Source organism: Bos javanicus, chromosome 17, assembly GCF_032452875.1.
Source record: "Bos javanicus breed banteng chromosome 17, ARS-OSU_banteng_1.0, whole genome shotgun sequence".
Taxonomy (NCBI): domain Eukaryota; kingdom Metazoa; phylum Chordata; class Mammalia; order Artiodactyla; family Bovidae; genus Bos; species Bos javanicus.
The window spans coordinates 51158369-51178256 of NC_083884.1; the positions used below are offsets into that span (position 1 = coordinate 51158369).

Sequence of the window (19888 nt, forward strand, 5' to 3'; positions counted from 1 at the left end):
TGTGAGGATTTAATATATCAGTATAAGTAAAGAGCTTAAAAGGGTGCCTGGCACATAGCAAGTACTCAAGAAATGTCAGTTAATATTATTATTAATCCCATTAAAGTCAAAGAGGTCAAGTACCTGGTGCGTGGTAGAACTGACTCTGGAAGCCAGGGTGCTAGCTCCCAGGCTTGGGCCCCTTAATTTGGTCTGACATTTCTGTGGGATATGCAACTCTGACACCCATATCTGGGAGCAAGCTACTAAATGGAATGGGGAATTGTTCCTGCTGCATTAAAAGGAAAACCAAACAGGTATATTTGAACTTGCACACAAAGATGTACATAGAAGGAGATGCCTGTTACATTTTTTTCAAAGAAAGCAAAGACTGGAAAGAGCCCCAGTATCCATCACATGGTAAAATGGGATTTTTGGACTGATAACAAGCTAAGAGCAGAAACTTTACCATTAAAAAAAGCACGACAGAATTACCACAGACTTACTGTATCATAATTAACAGGATTAGCATAGAACATAATTAACATCAAATTACCATGTTCAAAAGACATTTAGAACAATCAAATGTTCAAACTGTTAGTCACTCAGTTGTGTCTGACTCTTTGCAACCCCATGGACTGTAACCCACCAGGCTCCTCAGCCCATGGAATTCCCCACACAAGAATACTGGAGTGGGTTGCCATTCCCTTCTCCAGGGGAATCTTCCCAACCCAGGGATTGAACCCAGGTCTCCCGCATTGCAAGCAGATTGTTTACCATCTGAGCCACCAGGGGAACTCCCAGCAATTCCACTCCTAGATATACACCCAAGAGAAATGAAAATAGATGTTCAAACAAAACCTTGCACACGAATCTTCACAACAGCATTAATTACAGTAGCCCAAGGTGGAAACAACCCCAGTGTCCATCAACGGAGCAATGACAAACATGGTGTGGTAAATCCGTTCAGCGGAGCATCACTCACTCATGAAAGAAAGGGAGCTCTGGCGCATGCAGTTCAGCACGGATAAACCTTAAAGACATTATGCTGAATGAGAGAAGCCCAACACAGAAGACCACATATTATATCACTTCAACTGTATGAAATGTCCAGAAAACACAAATTCATAAAGACAGAAAGTAGATCAGTAGTCGCCAGGGGCTGGAGGGAAGGAGAAATGGGGAAGGACTGTTAATGGATATGGTTTTATTTTCAGGTGATGAAAATGTTCTGGAACTAGATAGCAGTGATGGTTTTAACAACATTGTAAATGTGCTAAATGCCACACTGTAATCAGACTTCTTTTTTTTTTTTTTTTTTGACCATGCAGCTTGCAGGATCTTAGTTCCTTGACCAGGGATGGAACCTGTACCCTTAGTAGGTTTGGAGTCTTAACCACTGGATTGCCAGGGAATTCCCTAATTGTACACTTTAAAATGGCTTAAATGGTGAATTTTATATTATGTGAACTTTACTACCAAAAAAAAGGTATGACTAGCACTTTAGAAAAAAATGAAATAAAACTTTTGCAAATAAGACTGCTTTTTTATGTTTACAAAATGTAAATTACAAATGCAACCATTGGCCAATCCTTAGACTAAGGCATGAGTAAAACAGTTGAGAGTAATCATCTGATTTATCCAACAAAATCGTTAAGAGCAGGATGCAGTGTCCTTCTCTTCTCATTTGACTTTCGTTAACATGACCATAAAGATGCGTGTTTTTGCAAAAATATTTCAGGACATCATCAACTTCCCCGAGGTCATCTCTTATTGCTTTGGTACTCAAATCATTCTATTTTGAAGCATCTGTTAAATTAACAGTTCGGTCGATTTCCTCTTCTTCACATTCTCCAACCCTCACGGCTCCAGTCCTGAGAGTTCCTCATTGGCCTACGTATTCTGCTGTGGGTCTGGCAATTTGCCAACATCACTTTCATTGACTTCCTGAAATCCTACATTTCTTGCAAGACTTGTGATTTCACTTTATGACCTGCACTGTATTTACAGTTCATTATAATTTATTGATTCTACAGTTCCTGCCCAATCCTTCAACAAAGATATTGATTAGTGGGATGGGTGGGAATAAACATTACTTTTTTTCGGCCACACCACACAACATACGGGATCTTAGTTCCCCAACCAGGGATCAAACCTGTGCCCCCTGCATTGGAAGAACAAAGTCTTAACCACTGGACCATCAAGGAAGTCCCCCGGTGTTTTAATCTTATTACACTGATGCGTTTCTGTACACCGCCTTGAGTCAATGAGGGAGGAAAGTAGTGATAAATAAGCAAGAACAAAACATGCAGCTCAAGACTTAGAGAACAAACTTATGGATGCCGGGGTGAGATGGGGGAGGATGGGGGAAGGGATGGTTGGAGAGTTTGGGATCAATATGTATACACTGCTGTGTTTAGAATGGGTAACCAGCAGAGTCCTACTGTACAGCACAGGGAACTTAGCTCAATGTTACATGGCAGCCTGGATGGGAGAGCAGTCTGGGGGAGAATAGATACATGTATATGTATGGCTGAAGCCCTTTGCCGTCCGCCTGAAACTATCACAACATTGTTAATTGGCTGTACTCCAATATAAAATAAAAAGTTTTTGAAAAAGAAAACACCATGCAGCTCACCCTATGAAGTCAAGGGGGCAGAGAAACATACCTCTCTCTGAATTACAAAACACCCATTGCTCCTTTTACCCCCATTCCAGTGAAGGCTGGGTGGGTTTGTTTCTTCTCCCTCTTCTGAAATAGCATGTGCCTAGTTATAGAATCGGAGAAGGCAATGGCACCCCACTCCAGTACTCTTGCCTGGAAAATCCCATGGATGGAGGAGCCTGGTAGGCTGCAGTCCATGGGGTCGCTAGAGTCGGACACGACTGAGCGACTTCACTTTCACTTTTCACTTTCATGCATTGGAGAAGGAAATGGCAACCCACTCCAGTGTTCTTGCCTGGAGAATCCCAGGGACAGGGGAGCCTGGTGGGCTGCCGTCTATGGGATCGCACTGAGTCGGACACGACTGAAGCGACTTAGCAGCAGTTACAGAATAATAGCGTGAGGCTCAGAAGGCAATCCAATTTTTCCTTATGCAGATGTTCAGAGGTAACTGTCAAGACAGTTGCTCTCACCTCAAAAGACAGACTGCGTGGCCACACAAGTCTGAGCGGCAGTCCTTGGCAGGGAGACTACTCCACGAGGGGGCGCCATTGTGTTGAGCTCACTGGCTTGGCCCAGGCACCAAGTAGTCGGGAAACCTACTCCTCTTTCCAGTCTCCTCTTCCACCACAAGTTATCCAAATTCTACCAGACTTTCAACTCAAGTCACACCTCCTCCAGGAAGCCTTCCCAGAACGGCCCCTGACTCTCCCTTCTCTAAATTTCTACTGTTCCTGCAAGGGTTTAATCACACTGTTTAATCACTTTATTTCAGGCAGGCCACTTATCTTCAAGGCATTTTTAGGACCTTTCCAGGCTTCTTCCTTTTCAAGGCTTCCATTGGACTAAATGTATTGAAATTCTCCTGCAACCCAGATTATATAAAATTATTTTATGAGTCAAGGCAAACTGCGATTGATCAGTCAACTTTATGTTTTTTGGCTATCTGAACTCTATTTTTTGTATACCATTTTCTTTCTATATTTTGGAACCAATGACTTTTTCAGGTCTCAAATTTTCTGTTTCTTCTTCTATTTCCAAACAATTATTTCTAGCTCTGTGTGAAGAATAACAAAATGTTAGAAACAAGCTAATGTCCACTGATTCATTAAAATTAATGTGGGCAGATTACAAAAGGTATGTATAACAAGCTTAAGATTTAAATACATACTTGATTGTTATAACTGCTTTGTATATTTTTTTCCAGCTTTACTGAGGTTTAATCCCAGATATACTTGTAAGCCCAAGGCACTGTGCCTATAGAACCCAATGAACAAAACAATAACATTCACCTCTCCAACTAGACATTAAACTTCTTAAAGAGAAGGAGTATGTCTTATTCTCACTAAACCCTCATGTGTCAAGTACATGACAAAATGCTCATTGAACATGCCTCCAATTAGTATTCAATGAGCACCTACTATGTGCCAGGCACTATTCTAGGTCCTAGGGGTACATTAATGAACTAGACAAAGGAGGTCACTGCTTTCATGAAGCTACATTCTAATGCAAAACACAGATAAACTGATCATTATATTCTATGTCAAATGACTATAAACGCTGAGGGAAAACAAAGCAAGAAATAAGAACAAGAGGCTTGGGTGACATTGGAGGCAGGATGGTTAAAAAAAAAAAAAAATGCCCCTTTGATATGATGACATATGACTAGAATTATGTTGCACTGAGCAAGTGGTCCATGCAAATGTCAGGGAAGATCATTCCAGTCGGATGGAACAGTGCATGCAAAGGCCCTGGGGTAGGAGTGTGCTTGGCTTCTCAGGATCTCTCATGAGGCCACTGGCTGGTGAAGAACAAGGAAGTGTGCAGGGACTTGTGGGCCCTGCTCAGAACTGTGAATTTTTACACTGAGTGAGCTGGGAGCCATGGAGGGGACTTGGAGCAAAGGAGGGACACAAACTGATTGAACATCTTAAAAGGCTCACTCTGGTTACAATCTGAAAAACAGATACAGACAGACAAGAAAATAAGCACGGAGACCCATTAGGCTGCTATGCAGCCTCCAGGACCTGCTGATTGCCTGCTCAACCAAGAAAACATCAAAACCAGGAGCCTGGTGGCCCCACCTGCTGCCTGAAAACACGAGCCCAGTCCGCGTCGTCATCCCAGACCTCTTGGAGATGCCGAGAGAGAAGGGCCTGCATCACCATCTTGGCTTCCTCCGAGACTGGCAGGACGCCCAGATCAAATCAATACTGAATACACAGGGATTTAATCTGCACTTGTTTAAGGACTGGCTGGGCCTCCATGAAATGGCCTCATCTTGTAGGCTTGTTAAAGGTTTGCAGCCGAACAAGATCCCATAGCCATCCTTACAGATCTCCAGGCAGCAAGGCTGGGTGGCCCCAGGATTCTTCACACAGACTCAGGTTAGGGCAAGAACGGCCTCAGTTCTGAAAAATGGTGATTGGAGAAAGGAAGGAGTCCCTTCCCCAGCCCCTGATGCAAAACAACCTCCGTTTATCAAGATGTATTGCTAAGCATGCCACAGAGCAATGCAAAAGGATGCTATTTTTCCTATGAGAAAAGTAGAAAAAAATTAAAATGTATATTAGTAATTGCTTGGATGCACACAAAGAAACTCCAAAAGGATACACAAAAAACAAGCACCGCTATGTAATACGACGGAAAGCAAAAACTATAATGCGCTGTCAGCATCATCCAGAATATTGGTCCAAACTCTGGTAATGCATTCCTCCGTCTCCATCACAAGTCCCTAAGGTGCTGCTGGAAACCTCACTAAACAGACTAGGTACTTTTTTTTTAAGTCCAAATTATCACAACATTCCAGATATTGATCTCTTGAGCAATGATGGAATAATCAGAGGGTCAGGACCTCTCCCCTTCCAGATGGCTCTAATTTTTTTTAATTGAGGTGAAATTCACGTAAGATGAAATTAATCATTTTAAAATGAACAATTCAGTGGCATTTAGTACATTCACCACGTTGTATTATCACCATCTCTAATTCCAGGACATGCTCATCACCACCAAAGTGAACCCACTGAACAGTCACTTTCCATTCCTTCCTCCCCTGAGCGCCCTGCAACCACCAACCTGCTTTCTCTCTCTAAAGATTTGCCTGTTCTGGACACTTCATATAAACGGAACCATGCAGTATATGGTCTTTTGTGTCTGAGTTCTTAAAACTCAGAATTTTCAAGGTTCATCCACGGTATAACAAGGACCAGTACTTTATTAAATAGCTAAATAATACTATTGCACGTTTTCTTTGTCCACCCATCTGTTGATGGACACTTGGATTTTGTCCACCTTTGGCCATTGTAAACAGTGCTGCTGTGAACATTTATGAACAGTATTTTGTTTGAGGATCTGGTTTCAATTTTGGGGGGTATAACCTACAAGTGGCATTGCTGGGTGATTTTCTTTTTAAAAAAAAAACCTTCAACAAGAATTATATGCTTCCCTTTTCTGCTACCCAACCTAAGCATCTCATAGATTAGGGAACATATGGGGCCATCAAGCTTCATTAAGGGGTCCTGGGCAGCCCAGCAGGAGGGGCTGATGGGAACAGCTCATGGTGACGTGTCTATAGTCACAACCTTGGTCCATGCCCAAATTTAGGTCAAAGCAAAAGGAGGACTCTGGTCAAGGCAAAGGTTTCTTCTCTCCCACTCCAGAATGTCATGGCGTGGGCGTCTAAGATTTTTATATTTCATTTCTGTACTAAAAAATCTAGAAGCCAGATACAAAATTCCACACCAAAGAAAAATCACTCAGTAGGCTGTCACAGGGACTAAACGAGAAAATCTATGTGAAGTACTAGACTGGGCCCTTTTTTCTCAGTTTTTGGGGGGAAGGTGGGTTGAGTGGTTGTCTCTTTTATTTTTCTTCTAAAATATTTTTAAATTTAATTAATTAAATAGTAAATAATAAATATATAATGGCACAAAATTGAAAAGATACACCAACAAGAATTAAGTCACCTCCTACCCTATCCCCCAAACAACCCTTTCCCCTCCCAGGAGCTGCTAATTTCAAGGGAATGAATATTTGCAAACATTTGCATATGTATTCTTTTGTACACACACACACACACACACACACACACACACACACACACACACACAGCAGGCCATACTCTACCCCCTCATTCTGCATCTTGCTTTATCCACTAACAGCACATCTTATTTTGTTTTCATTTTTTAAAAACTATTTATTTGGCTGTGCCAGGTGTTAGCTGTAACACACAGAATCTTCCATCTTCCTTGCAGTATGCAGGCTCTTTAGCTGCAGCATGCAGGCTCTAGTTCCCAACCAGGAACTGAACCCGGGGCCCCCTGCATCAGAAGCACCGAGTCTTACCCATTGAACCACTAGGGAAGTCCCTCACAGCACATCTTAGAGTCAGTTCTAAAAACTGACTCACTATAAATGGACCTGCTATATTCTTTTTTTAATTAATAACATCTACAAAGTATTTCCTTGCTTGGATATATCATAATTTCTTTAATCAGTTTAGGATCTTCCCAAATCTCTCCTAGGACAAACAATCACTTTCATCACTATTAGCACAATTTCCACATTTTTGCACACACGGAAATGTATCTGAATGATAAATATCTCAGCGTGGGATGGCTGTTTCGAAGGGAGAAATGGTTTTTAATGCTGACAGATAATGCCTGTCAGCCCATTTTTGAATCAAGGGTGAAGACAGGAAAAAAAGGATCATTTGCAAAACACATTGCAGGACAATTCGAGGGGCAAGTGTTGGTACCTCCATTTTCCAGATGGGGAAGCTGAGGTTCAGCGATGTCAGAAGTAACCCAGCTGGGTACCAGACTCCAGCCTCTGTTTATTCACCACCCAGGAGCACAGCCAGGCTGCACCTAAGTTACGTTCCCCGGGGCCTGGGCAGTGGTTGGCTCTCTGCCTTCCAGCCCCTGACTCCAAGTGCCCCGAATCTGTTGATTTATGGTTCTGCTCTGATACCCATATTAATCACCATAACTTTTAATTGAGCTAATACAAGCATCATATGTTGCTAATTACACAATGCGGATGAAAAACTCTTCCAGATGAACTTAACCGCTCAATCTAATCAGAGTGGCAAGTCGTGTTTTAATTACAAACCAGAGCGTACAGGGAAAGCATCTGTGCAGCTTAGCGGCTCAGGGGCCCGACGGCTCCAGCTTGCAAAACACCAGAATCACAGCCAGCAGCCACGGGCATCCTCCACGTGGGGAGGGCCCCAGTGATGGATGAGGCGTGATGCGTCCCGCAAGCTCACGGCCTGCGGCTGACCCAGCCAGGCCCTTTCTGATCAGACATCTGTGCAGCCATGGGCTGCACCCCCACCCCACCTGACCCCACCCCCCACCCCTGTTCCAGCCCAGGAAAGGAATCACCGACTCCTTTTCTCAGGAACTAATCAAAGGCCTGTTATCAGTGACCTTTTCTGAAACATCCTTTAACATCCGGTCAATTTGCCCACACTCACAGAGCAGAGAGAATCCGGCCGCGATAATAGAGTAATTTCAAGGGTGAGGCAAGACTGAAAAGGGATCTTGGCTCTTTTCTCAACAGAGACACAAAGAGAGCCTTCAAGGCTGAGAGTTAGAGAAAGAAGCTTAGGGAGGGGAGGTATTAAAAACTGAGTTTGGGGATTCCTGGCAGTCCAGTGACTGGGACTCTGCACTTCCAACACAGGGGGCTCAGATTCCATCCTGGTCGGGGGCACTAAGACCACAAGTCGCATGGCTTGCCTCCCCCACCAAAAAAATTTTTTTATTTAAAAAAAAAATTATTTTTTTAATCAAAAAACGAAGGGCAAGGAAGCAGGAGAGCGCCCCTGAAGAATCTTCCTAGAGCCCCTGGAAGGAAAATAGCACTGCTCACACCTTGATCTTAGCCCAGCAAGACCCATCTTGGACTTCCAACCTCCAAAAGATTGACAATAAACTGTAGGATAATAAACTCGGGTCCTTCTAAGCCACTATGCTTGTGCTAACTAGCATCAGCAATAGGAAACAAACACACTGGCAAATGTCTCCATGTCCGTAAGGGCCCTGGCAGGAAGAAGAATTCACCTCCAGGATGGGTCGAATGGGGAGATTTCAGTCAGAGGAAACGAGCAGATAGCAACTGGCAGGTAGCGATGGCGGTGAGAAATGGAGATGTTGACAGGACCGGGGAACTGTTGCTTCCCCGGGGCTTTAAGGGACCAGGAAGGAGCACAGCGTGGTTGACACCAGTGACAGCCACATCTGGGAGGCGAGGCTTCCTTGCTGGAACAGGAGGAGGTGAAGCTCTGGCAGAGACACCGTGAAGCAAGAGGAGCCCGGGACAGCCGCCTCCACTCTCTCCTGCCCCAGCCTGGGAGCTCCAGCCTGGTCTCTCACTGGCCACATCCAACTGGAAGCTGAAGGACAAAGAGGGCCAGATGATGCAGCCCTGAGGGCCAGCTTCCCAGGCACAGGGAAAGGCAAAGAGGGTGCAGGACAGATATGAGTGGAGGGAACCAAATGTCCAGAACATCCTTTCTGAGTGCAATAAGCTCTTCTTAACTCTCTCGCTCTCTCTCCTTTTTTTTTTTTTTTTTTTTTTTTGCCGCATGGCACACACAGCTTGTAGGATCTTAGTTCCCCGACCAGTGACCGAACCCTCGACCCTCAGCAGTGAAAATGGGGAGTCCTAACCACTGGACTGCCAGGGAATTTCCTCTTCTTAGTTCTTTTAAGCCAGACTTTCAGAGCAGGCATCTGTGGTTCTGGCCCATGCCCCAGTTTTCTTTGCAGGACTCCCTCTACTTCCACTCTCTGCCCAAATGGTACAGGTGAAGTAATTCTACCCCCTCCCTGGCTCCAGGAGAAGGCCCATGACCCCCAAGTCAGGCTAATAAAAGTCACAGCAATTGGCTCAAGGATTGTCACACGACCTAGTTGCAGTCAATAAAAATCAGATCTGGGGGTTTTGCTAGAACCATTGGAAAGAGATGGTCATTTTCTCAGTGTGGTTGCTAAGCTGGTAGGATGAGAGCCCTATTTTAGTGTCCATCTTTGAAAAGACCCTGCCTGAGAATAAAGCCACCAGAGAAAAAATAAGTGCTGAGAGACAGAGAGAGAATGAGTCCTGATGACATCAGTTGAGGCCCTTGATCAAGCCATACCTGAAGCCTGTCCAGGACATTCGAGTTACATAAGTTTTTTAAATTATCTTTTAGTTACATCACCTTGAATTGGGTTTCTGTTACTTGCAACCAGAATAATCCTGACACACCTCTTCCTAAAGCTAACCTTAATGGTTCCTACTGGCACTTCACACCTCCACAGTGTTAACTCCCTGAACTACATTGGGATTGTTTACCTGTCTGTCTTGCAAATAGTCTGAGAGCTTGTTGGTAGAAGGGGCATTGTCAGCACTGAAATACACTGCCAGGCACAGAGAGAGCATTAATAAATATTTGTCAAATGACTAAATGGATGGATGAATGGGTTGATGAATGCATGAATTATTCTTTTTCTTTTTTTTTGCATGAGTTATTCTAAAGGCAGGTTTGGCAGCAGCCCAGCCTCCGACATTTTCAGAAAATAGATAAAGTAGATTCTAACCTGACATTGTTCGCCAAGAACCCCTTTAGGTGCTGGGAAGACAGGGGTGAACAAGGTGGGTCTCTATTCCCATGGAGACCACACTCTCATCTAGAGCAAAAGAATTGAGATTGTATACAAGTAAACCATCCATCCAGGCAACAAAGGGAGATTCATTCAGATGGTGATAAGTGCTAAGCAGAAAAATCAAACAGGGTGGTTATTTACAAGAGACAGCCAGGGCTGGAGAAGGCACCACTGGACAAGAAACCACAGAGTGGCCACTGAGAAGCCATTTGTCTAACAATAAAAGCGTCTTTTGGCAGGCTCACAATTCTAGCTCCCCACCCCCATGCTGGCCTACCCCCACCCACCCTCCAAGGCAGGGGCCAAAGGTCGTTCCAATGGTTCTCACATGGATTGCCCATTAAAATCATAAACAGAGCTTTTAAAAAGTAACCCAGGTAGGGACATCCCTGGCAGTCCACTGGTTAAGAACCCAGGCTTCCACTGCAGGGAGTGTGGGTCTGATCCCTGGTTGGAGAACTGAGGTCCCATATGCCACACAGTGTAGCCAAACAAGAGAAAAAAGAGGGGAAAAAAATAGTTGGAAACACTCTGAATGTCTACCAACAGACGAACGAACAAAATGTGGTCCATCCCCACAACGGAACACAATTCAGCCCTTAAAAAGCAATGAAGCAGTGATACAGGCTACAAAACGGCTGGACCTCAAAAAACAAGATGCTTTGTGAAAGGAGCCAGACATAAAAAGGCCACACAGTGTATGATTCTATTTACATGAAATACCAAAAATAGGTAACTCCACAGAGACGCCAAGCAGATGGGTGGCTGTCAGGCGATGGCGGGATGGGGAGTGAGTGCTCAGGGGTACAGGGCTTCCTTTTGGGGGTGATGAAAACGGTCTGAAACCAGATTGATTCAGTGCTTGCACAACACTGTGGATGTACTAAAAACCACTGAATTGGTTACACACTTTAAAATAGTTTTATGTTAAGTAAATTTCACCTCAATATGGAGAAAAATAATGGAGCCAGCTACTTATAACCTGTTGCCAGTAAGTTCCCTAAACCTTAATTTTATATTGATATTAATACTTTAGTTCACACACACACACACACACAAATATTAAAGCATTAAACCAGGCCACATTCAAAGAGATTCAGCAGGTGCCAGGCCATGTAAGTGGAAGCAACCCCCACCCTCCCTCCCTGCTGAGATTTCTAAAGGCAGCAGAATAGCGAAGCTCTGAGTTAGGAAGCAGCCTGGCCATCCAGAACAAAACGAAGCCTACCAAAAACATCAGGACCAAAGCAAGAACAGTCAGCTCCTAGAATGGAGAGGGGAGGATTGAATAATCTTCAGGGGAGATGGAAGCGGTTAGCTCAGGGTTCTTAAAGAGTTAGAGAGAAAGATAACCAAAATCACAAATTCTGTTCCCAGTTGAAACAAACAAGGGCATTGCAGGTTCTTTTATGTCTTCATTACAGCCCATCCGTGAATGAAGCTGGGAGCATCTCACAATGGTGTTTACAGCCCACCTTGTTCCTCACCTTGCCCCCGGACTCGGCTTTGTGGGCAGGAGCTCAGCTTGCTCAGATTCCCTGGAGGAAACGGTTAAATGGGGGATCGGGGGTGGCCGACAGAGCAGCAAAGAGAGAGGGCATTCCTCACTCACCCCTGCCAACAAGGAGTCAGGAAATCAAGACTTCTGTTCTTGTTGGTGACAGAGAAAGCCAGAATGAGTGCAAAGAAGGGATGGGGTGGTTGGGAAGGAGGGGGAAAGCCACGTGAGGGCTCCCAAAATGGGCTGAAATTTTTTTTAATTTATTTGTTTGGATGCCCTGGTTTCCCATCTGCCCTGCCCTAGACACACCTCTGGCCAGAGGGAGGAGGTCTGCAGGGAGCGGCCCCTGCTCCCTGCTCCTGTTGGGGAGGGGAGGCAGTGCTCAAGGTGCTCTGCAGAGTTGGAGACTGACCCCAGGCAGGGGCAGGGGAGAGGAAGGCAGAACTGGTTGGGGGACAAATATTTGGGGCGGGAGGCAGTTAAACATCTTAAACCAGACCCACAAATTCGGCAGTACACCTGACACCTCTGCTTGGACCAGGCATCTCCAATCAACCACTGCCTAGAACCACTGCCACCAGATAATTTGGTTCAAATCAGTTCTTCTAGGAGCTCAGGCCAGAACCTCGGGGACATCCCTGACCCTCCCCGCTCCCTACTTCCGCTGCTACTCCTGGTCCAAGCCCCCAGCCCTGCTGCAGCCTCCCCCCCGGGCTTTCCTGCTGAGACAGAAAGTCCTGCAGCTCCGTGGCCCCCAGGGACAGTCGTGGGTCCTCTAGAGGAAGGGAGTCTGCTCAGCGCAGGGCAAGGCTGGGAGCTCTGATTCCCGGTCCCCTGGCCCCAGCCCGTCCGTCTCAGACCCGGGCGCGCTCATCCAGCTGTCAAGTCATCCTTCACTGCCCGTGATGTGCCCCCGACTCCCTGAGACCCCAGAGTTCAGGAAAGAAAGGGTGGTCTTCAAAGAGCCTGCTCTTTGGCCTCAGTTCCCAAAATCCTCAGAGAAGAGCGAAGTGCTGAATGTAACGTGGTAGGCCACGTGCACTACCGTGTCCCAAATAGAGCGCACTAGACGCAGTCCCCGGGGTCACGAGGAGTCTGACGCGACTGAGCGACAGAGCACGCGCGCACAGGTGGCCGAAGTGCTGCGTCTGAACACAAGGGTCGCTTCCGGGGCCCCCACCACGTCCCCAGCCTGCGCCGGCTTTCATGCGTCCTCTGTTCAACCCTCCCGAGAAACCTCCGGGGCAGATAATGTCCCCCTGCATTCGTCCCTCTAGCAAGCGTTCACTCAGCACCGCCTGGCACCAGGCCCAGCCGGTGATGCAAGAGCATCCCTGCAAGTGTGAACTCACAGAGAGCCACCGCAGGAGGTCTCACGCAGGAGAAGATATGAAAACAAAGGGAGAGGAAAGCTTTCTGATCACGGCTTCCTAAAACAGTCCTCAATGTTTCAAGATAGCAGAATCCTTTCTCTAAACAAAGTGTTTCCCAGAAGCCATTACCAACCAGATGCATGAGGAGCAGCTGTTGGTTGACACAGGGGAGTGGAGACCCTGGACCCCCAGAGGGTTCCTTAGAGTTTCAGGGTTCCTTGGTCCTCAGTTCGAAAACCAATGGTTTACAGGTCAGATGGGAAGCAAGAAGGCAGGGTTGGTTTGAGGCAGGAGGGCTGTGCTTAGACCGAGGTGAGGAAACCTGGAGGCGGTCTGGACTAAGGGACAGGGAGGGAGCACCTAGAATCACCTGGGATGTTTGGGTCCAGGAAACAGAGAGGATGACGGGGCCACCGCCTGAGGCAGAGGGAAGGGGGAGGCGGGGTCCACATTGGCTCCTCGTGAGCAGGACTAGCAGCAGCTGCTGAATGGGGTGAGCGGGAGGTGTCCCCAGGGACGTGGTGAAGGTGTGTGTGTCCTCGGCGCAGACGAGTCCATCTGAAGCCTTGGTTGTTGGTGTGGCTCTGTGCTGGGCACACAAGACCCCCGTGGATCCGGACAACTTGGGTGGGTGGATGGATGGAAGGGAAAGAGGAAGCCCGAGGTGGTGGCACCAAGAAGTGCATTCGTGTCCCTAAAGTCTCATCCATGGGCCGAGGGGAGACATCATTTCACTGTGGGCAGTCGACATCATCTTGGTTTTACTTGCTGCTGCTGCTGTTAAGTCACTTCAGTCGTGTCCGACTCTGTGCGATCCCATAGACGGCAGCCCACCAGGCTCCCCTGTCCCTGGGATTCTCCAGGCAAGAACACTGGAGTGGGTTGCCATTTTCTTCTCCAGTGCATGAAAGTGAAAAAATAAAGTGAAGTTGCTCAGTCGTGTCTGACTCCTAGCGACCCGTTTTACTTAGGGTTGTTTAAAAGGAGAGTCGTCTTCCCACCCCAACCATTGACCAGTCTCTGCAGAGGGCAGAGGCCTCTGTCCCCTCCTCATGACCTGGGAATCCTGACGGCTCCACTCTGTAGAGCCACCCTGGGGGTTAGAGAGGGTCGTGCTGGTCAAGCGCTGGGTACCCTGGCTGGCTCAGTCAAGGAGGGAGGAGGCCAGGGCAGACCCTAGAGCCCCAGGTCACGGGAGCTGCAGGCGGGAGCCCTGGGGGAGCGGGGAGGGGAGTGGGCCAGAGCTCGAGGTAATTAGCGCCTCTGGAGGAATCCTCCAGCTCCTTGGAGAGCAGCAATTTGTGCATGCACAAAAGTGTCTCTAATTACAGGAGGTGGCTTCCTCCCCCAGGAGCCCTGAGCCTAAGCTCCATCCCCACCGAGAGTTCTGCGCCCCCTCCTCCCCCTCCCTGAATCTCCTGTCCCCCTAGACTGATCATCAAGCCAGCGCTGGGGGCTGGGGGCTGCTCCCCAGCAGTCCCAGGCCAGCTCACTGCTGCCTGGGGGATGCAGCCCCAGAACGCCCCCTCCTGGGGCCCCCCAAGTAGGGGCTCCATGGTCACAGGTCTCTTCTGTTTCAGGCTGAGGCCCTTCACCTCCTATAAGCTGCGTCTGAAGGCCACCAACGACATTGGAGACAGTGACTTCAGCGCCGAGACAGAGGCGGTCACCACGCTGCAGGATGGTGAGCAACAGGCCCACTTCCCGCTGCTGCCTGTGCACCCCGAAACCTGGGCTCCTAGAGAGGCCCGCTCTCCCCTGAACCAGGAAGGGGTCACCCAAGGGAGCCGGGGAGCAACCATGGGCAGTGGGGTTCAATTAGCAGCAGAAGCCGGTGCCCCTGCACAGCTCAGGGCCGTAAATCAGACTTCAAGGGCTTCCAAACGGAGGGACGTTTCTTTGATTAGCTTCCAAACCCGATGATCCATTAGCATCCCTGACATTGAATAATTTATAGGGTCATTAAAGATAGATGCCATGGGGTAGCTGGATTGTAAGAGCTTTTCCCCATTTTTCTCATTCATGAGCCATCCCGGTTTTGCCGCTTGACAAATGCACAGTGAAGTGGTGGCAGAGAGACCCCTGAAAGCTCCAGGTCCCTACCCGCCCCCACCCCTGCTTGGTTCTGCTCAGAGGAATTGGGCCTGAAGATCCCTTGTGAGTTTGCTTGGCCATGGGCAGTGAGACCAGGCCCGGAAGGACAGGGAGGCGGGGTCCTCAGGCCGACCCAGCAGACAGGCAGGCGTTCAGGACAGAGCACGGCCACTGCACGACGACGCTGAGGCTCGGAGCCCAGCCGACGGACCTGGACCCTCAGTTCACTGGGCGGTGCTCTGTGACGATCCCCAGGCCCACCCTGAGCTCCCCCTTCCCTGCTTAACTCAGCAGTGGAGCGACCTTCAAACCAGCCCATCCCCACGATCACACCAGGCCTCCGGGCTTCAGCTCTGCTCTTCTGTAGCCCGGGGTGTCGGGGCCTCCTGCCCTGAGGGACCAGCCGCGGGGTCCAGGGCCTTGCTGGCTCTTGAACTCGCCGAGGTCAGGCCGCCAGGGCCCCATGATCCTGACCGGAGAGGTGCCCTCCAACCCCGTAGGCGGGAGGCCGGGGAGGAAGGGCGGCCCCGGGTCTGGAGAAGCAGTGCTTGTCCCCCGTGGCATCCTCTGTATTCCTGCGTTAGCGCCTTGCCTGAGAGTTAGTTCTTAGAAGGAAAAAACCCGGCAGCTGGTCTGCGGGAGAGGGGCGCCCACCCGCTGCCCCTCACAGGTCGGTCAGAAGGGGGCCTCTCTCAGCCCTTTCATGTTCAAATCACCTTTTCATCTTCCTTTTCGAGACTCCAGTTTCTCTTTGCAATGGGTTGGCCTTGTGTTTTCGTCCCGTGACTCTGAGTCCAGCTCTCAGGGGAGAGGACAGGCCAGGCTGACCCCAGGGCTGGGGCCAGTGCTGGGCGAGGGGCTTGGGAGCATGCAGATGGTTTGCTGGGAAAGGGTCTCTTATCCCGAGAGTACTGAGTCCGCCCCACGTGGGCAGGAACGCTGGGTCAGGGCCTTGAGCTGGAACAGCCAGAGGTCAGAGGGGCAGGGTAGAGAGCGGCCCCTGGGGCAGGGGGCCTGGAGTGTGGCCAGCATGGGCCCATCCCTGGTCTGGGCCCGGAGGACGGGGAAGCCTGCAGGGTGCAGGGGTCGCTCGGAGCAGCTGAGTCAGAGTGGGGAGCAGGCTGGGGGTGCAGGGCACACAGATGAGGCGGGTGGGGAGAGGCCCTAAATCCTTCTGCTCAAAGCCCGTTTCTGAACACTGACTCTGTCGGGGTGTCACAGCGGGGCCGCTGTGCGAAGGCCAGTCCGTCTGCTGGGAGCGGGCCGCCCAGGCCCGGCAGGGGCAGACGTGGTGGAGAGTGGGGCACGGCCTGCTGGACGTGACACACGCTCTAGAGAGCAGGGTGGGGTCAAACTGGAGCTGCACTGGGCCACCACCGGGACCAGGCTGGGCCAGAGGTCCCCCAGCCCCCGGAGTCACGCCCCTTTCCTGACAGTCACGTCCGTGTTTAGAGTCAAGGGCCCTGGGCCTGGCTTGCTCATGTGTCCTGTTCAGAAGTCGCTCTGACCCACGTACCCCAAAAGAATGACACCCCTCCTCCTCTGGGGAGATCAGGGAACTGCAGGGGCGCTCGGGCGCCTCGGCCATGAAGAGACCCAGACTCTGCGTGCGTCCAGTGGGGCGGGTCCGTGGGAGGTGAGGTCGGGGAGGCGGTCCAGTATGAGGTCCCTCTCTCCTGGACACAGGCTGGCAGGCGGAGGAAGGGCGTCCCCGGGAGGAGGGGGCCGCGTGCTGGCTGGTTGAGAGCAGGCGGGGACCGGGCCCAGGAGTGCCGGGCCAAGCTCGACGCCTAACCCGTGCTGCTTCCCTCTTCCTTCCAGTCCCCGGGGAGCCCCCGCGCTCTGTGTCTGTGACACCACGCACCACCTCGTCTGTTCTGATCCAGTGGCAGGTAAGGCCCGGGGACCCCACGGTACTCTGTGAACCCCGCTCCTGCAGCAGCGAGCTTGCTCAGCGGGCACCCGGCCGACCCTGGGTTGGGCTGGAGAGTCCGGCTGGTGCACCATGCAGGGCCGTGGTGTGAGTGTGACCTCCAAGGGGGAAGTCCAGCGCCGTGGTGACCTGCAGAGTGGACCGGAGCTCGGTGTGTTGGGGTGGGGGCGGTCAGCAGGACGGCCAGTGGGCCCAGCGCACAGCCCGTCCGGTGACCGAGTCATCCCAGGCCACTTCCCCTCTTCTGTGTCGCTAAGTGGCAGCTCCTTGGGGTAACGGGAACCTTTCAGTGTGAACAGAAGACATTTCCAAGTGTCCTCCCGGTGAACTGGGAGCTCACTGCTGTGGCATTCTGCACTTTCCAGACTCCCCGGAGTGCTGAAACTGGATGAGGACCCAGGAGGCTTCAGCTGGGCTCTGACGGCTGTCCCGGGGGAGCCACAGCTGAGTGGCCCTCTGGGCCCCGGGAGAGGGACAGGGCCTGGCCTCGGCCTGCGGGCCAGTTTGCCACAGCAAGACTCTGACCCCAGAAGCCTCTCTGACCCCAGGTTCCTCCTCTGTAAAACAAGGGTTCCAAGGTCCCCTCTGAGGCCACCATGAGGTCTCTGATCCAAGGCCCGTTAGACCCCTGACTTCCATCAGGATCTCTGGTGGGAGATGGGGAACATTCAACATGGAAACTGAAGGTTCCAAGCACTTCCAGTTCCCGCTCTCCACTAACACAATCGACCAAGAGCAGACGGTCTTCTGGGTGGTGCTGAATTCTGCCGGGTACGTGCTTGGTCTCAGACGTGGGTCTGGCTGCCCCGTAGCCAGCTGAGCTCGGGACTGTGGCACCTCAGCCGTTCTCGACAGGCAGCTGTGGTTGCAGTGCTGGCTGTCAACCCAGCCCTCCCGCCTCCAGCCCCTGGGCTGCGAGCGCTCAGTCCCAGACGCCCTGTGAGGCGAGGAGAGCTGCACGGAAGGTGCTGGGCGTGCCTGCCCATCAGCTGTCCCCCTTCAGAGCCCAGCAGGAGAAACTAATCGCAAGAAGCCTGAGCAGGAGGTGGTCAGTATGATGCATTGCGGAAATAAATGCCTGTCAACTGCCAGGCAGTTGAAGTATAATTAAAATTATGAGTAATTTACTGAATCAGAGCTAAGGGAACAAAGGGACGACGTTTAAATATAGATTTGCATTCCAAACAAAATGCTTCACCTGTAAATCTTTTTTAGTAATTTGTTTAAAAACGCAAGCACTGCCTGTAATTCCAAGGCCACTGACCCACTTGAATGGGCTGTCCATCAGAGTTGATTCCTCTTAGTAGGATGATCAACATTCAAAACTGAACATTCAAAAAACTAAGATCATGGCATCCGGTCCCATCACTTCATGGCAAATAGATGGGGAAACAATGGAAACATTGACAGACTATTTTCCTGGGCTCCAAAAATCACTGCAGATGGTGACTGCAGCCTTGAAATTAAAAGATGCTTACTCCTTGGAAGAAAAGCTATGACAAACCTAGGCAGCATATTAAAAAGCAGAGACATTACTTTGCTGACAGAAGTCCATCTAGTCAAAACTGATTTTTCCAGTAGTCATGTATGGATGTGAGAGTTGGACTGTAAAGAAAGCTGAGCGCTGAAGAATTGATGCTTTAGAACTGTGGTGTTGGAGAAGACTCTTGAGAGCCCTTTGGACTGCAAGGAGATCAAACCAGTCCGTCCTAAAGGAAATCAGTCCTCAATATTCATTGGAAGGACTAATGCTGAAGCTGAAACTTCAATGCTTTGGCCACCTGATGCGAAGAACTGACTCATTTGAAAAGACCCTGATGCTGGGAAAGATTGAAGGCAGGAGGACAAGGGGAAGACAGAAGATGAGATGGTTGGGTGGCATCACCGACTTGATGGACGTGGGTTTGAGCACGCTCTGGGAGTTGGTGATGGACAGGGAGGCCTGGCGTGCTGCAGTCCATGGGGTCACAAAGAGTCGGACATGACTGAGCTGAACTGACCTGAGTGGGATGGTCAATCTGTGCCTTTCGGGGGCCGGTGCTGTTGGAATCTGAGGATTTGTGCGTATATTCTAGACAGCAGTGGCTCTGTGTTCACACTGAGTGCAGCTCATACTGGGCATTCATGTCTCTGAATTGATCACATTTCAGCTGGCTGTTCTGAAACCTCCAGCGGGTCACACAGTCTGTGACTCACATGCATTTCCTCTCTGGTCCCCTCTTCTCTGAGTGGATTTTGAGGCTGTTTTCTAGCAAAATTATCGTCCTAAGGGACAGACTGCATCACGTGCAGTGGACTCGGGGAGGGGGACTCGGCTGTGCAGGGCGCCTTCCTAAGAGTGTGGTGCAGCCCCCAGTCAGAGGGGACACGGGGGCCTGGCCTCTCTGGGACATCCTGGCCTTTGCTCCTTTCTCACCGCCCGCTCTGTCGTCTGTGAGGACTGGCTCCGGCGCCGGGCTCTGAGCACCCAGAGCCTCCTTTCCCTGCTGTGAGGTCCACAGGCCTCAGTGAGAAGACAGGAGGGCAGCGGCTGGAGGGAGGTGGGAGGTGACAGGATGGCCGGTCCCCGCCCCCACCCGTCAGGGCAGGCAGGTCATTATCCAGTGGCACGTCCGCAGGAATGCAGGCTCAGGTGTGACAGCTGCTGGGCTTCAAGGGCAGGCGCCTGGAGCTGGTTCTCTAGGGCCT

General features: G+C 50.1%; 2 protein-coding genes across 3 annotated transcripts in view; one reads left to right on the forward strand and one right to left on the reverse strand.

Annotated features, from left to right (window-relative positions):
• Nucleotides 1–19888, reverse strand: part of TMEM132B (transmembrane protein 132B) — a 470837-nt gene that overhangs the window by 348016 nt on the left and 102933 nt on the right. The gene's annotated exons all lie outside the window — the stretch shown is intronic.
• LOC133229255 (protein sidekick-1-like) overlaps nt 8781–19888 on the forward strand; it is a 65728-nt gene continuing 54620 nt past the window's right edge. The window contains exons 1-4 of the mRNA XM_061385765.1: nt 8781–8786; nt 9421–9458; nt 14604–14857; nt 17089–17159. Of these exons, the coding sequence (XP_061241749.1) occupies nt 8781–8786; nt 9421–9458; nt 14604–14857; nt 17089–17159 (369 nt within the window). The remainder of the gene's footprint in view (nt 8787–9420; nt 9459–14603; nt 14858–17088; nt 17160–19888) is intronic.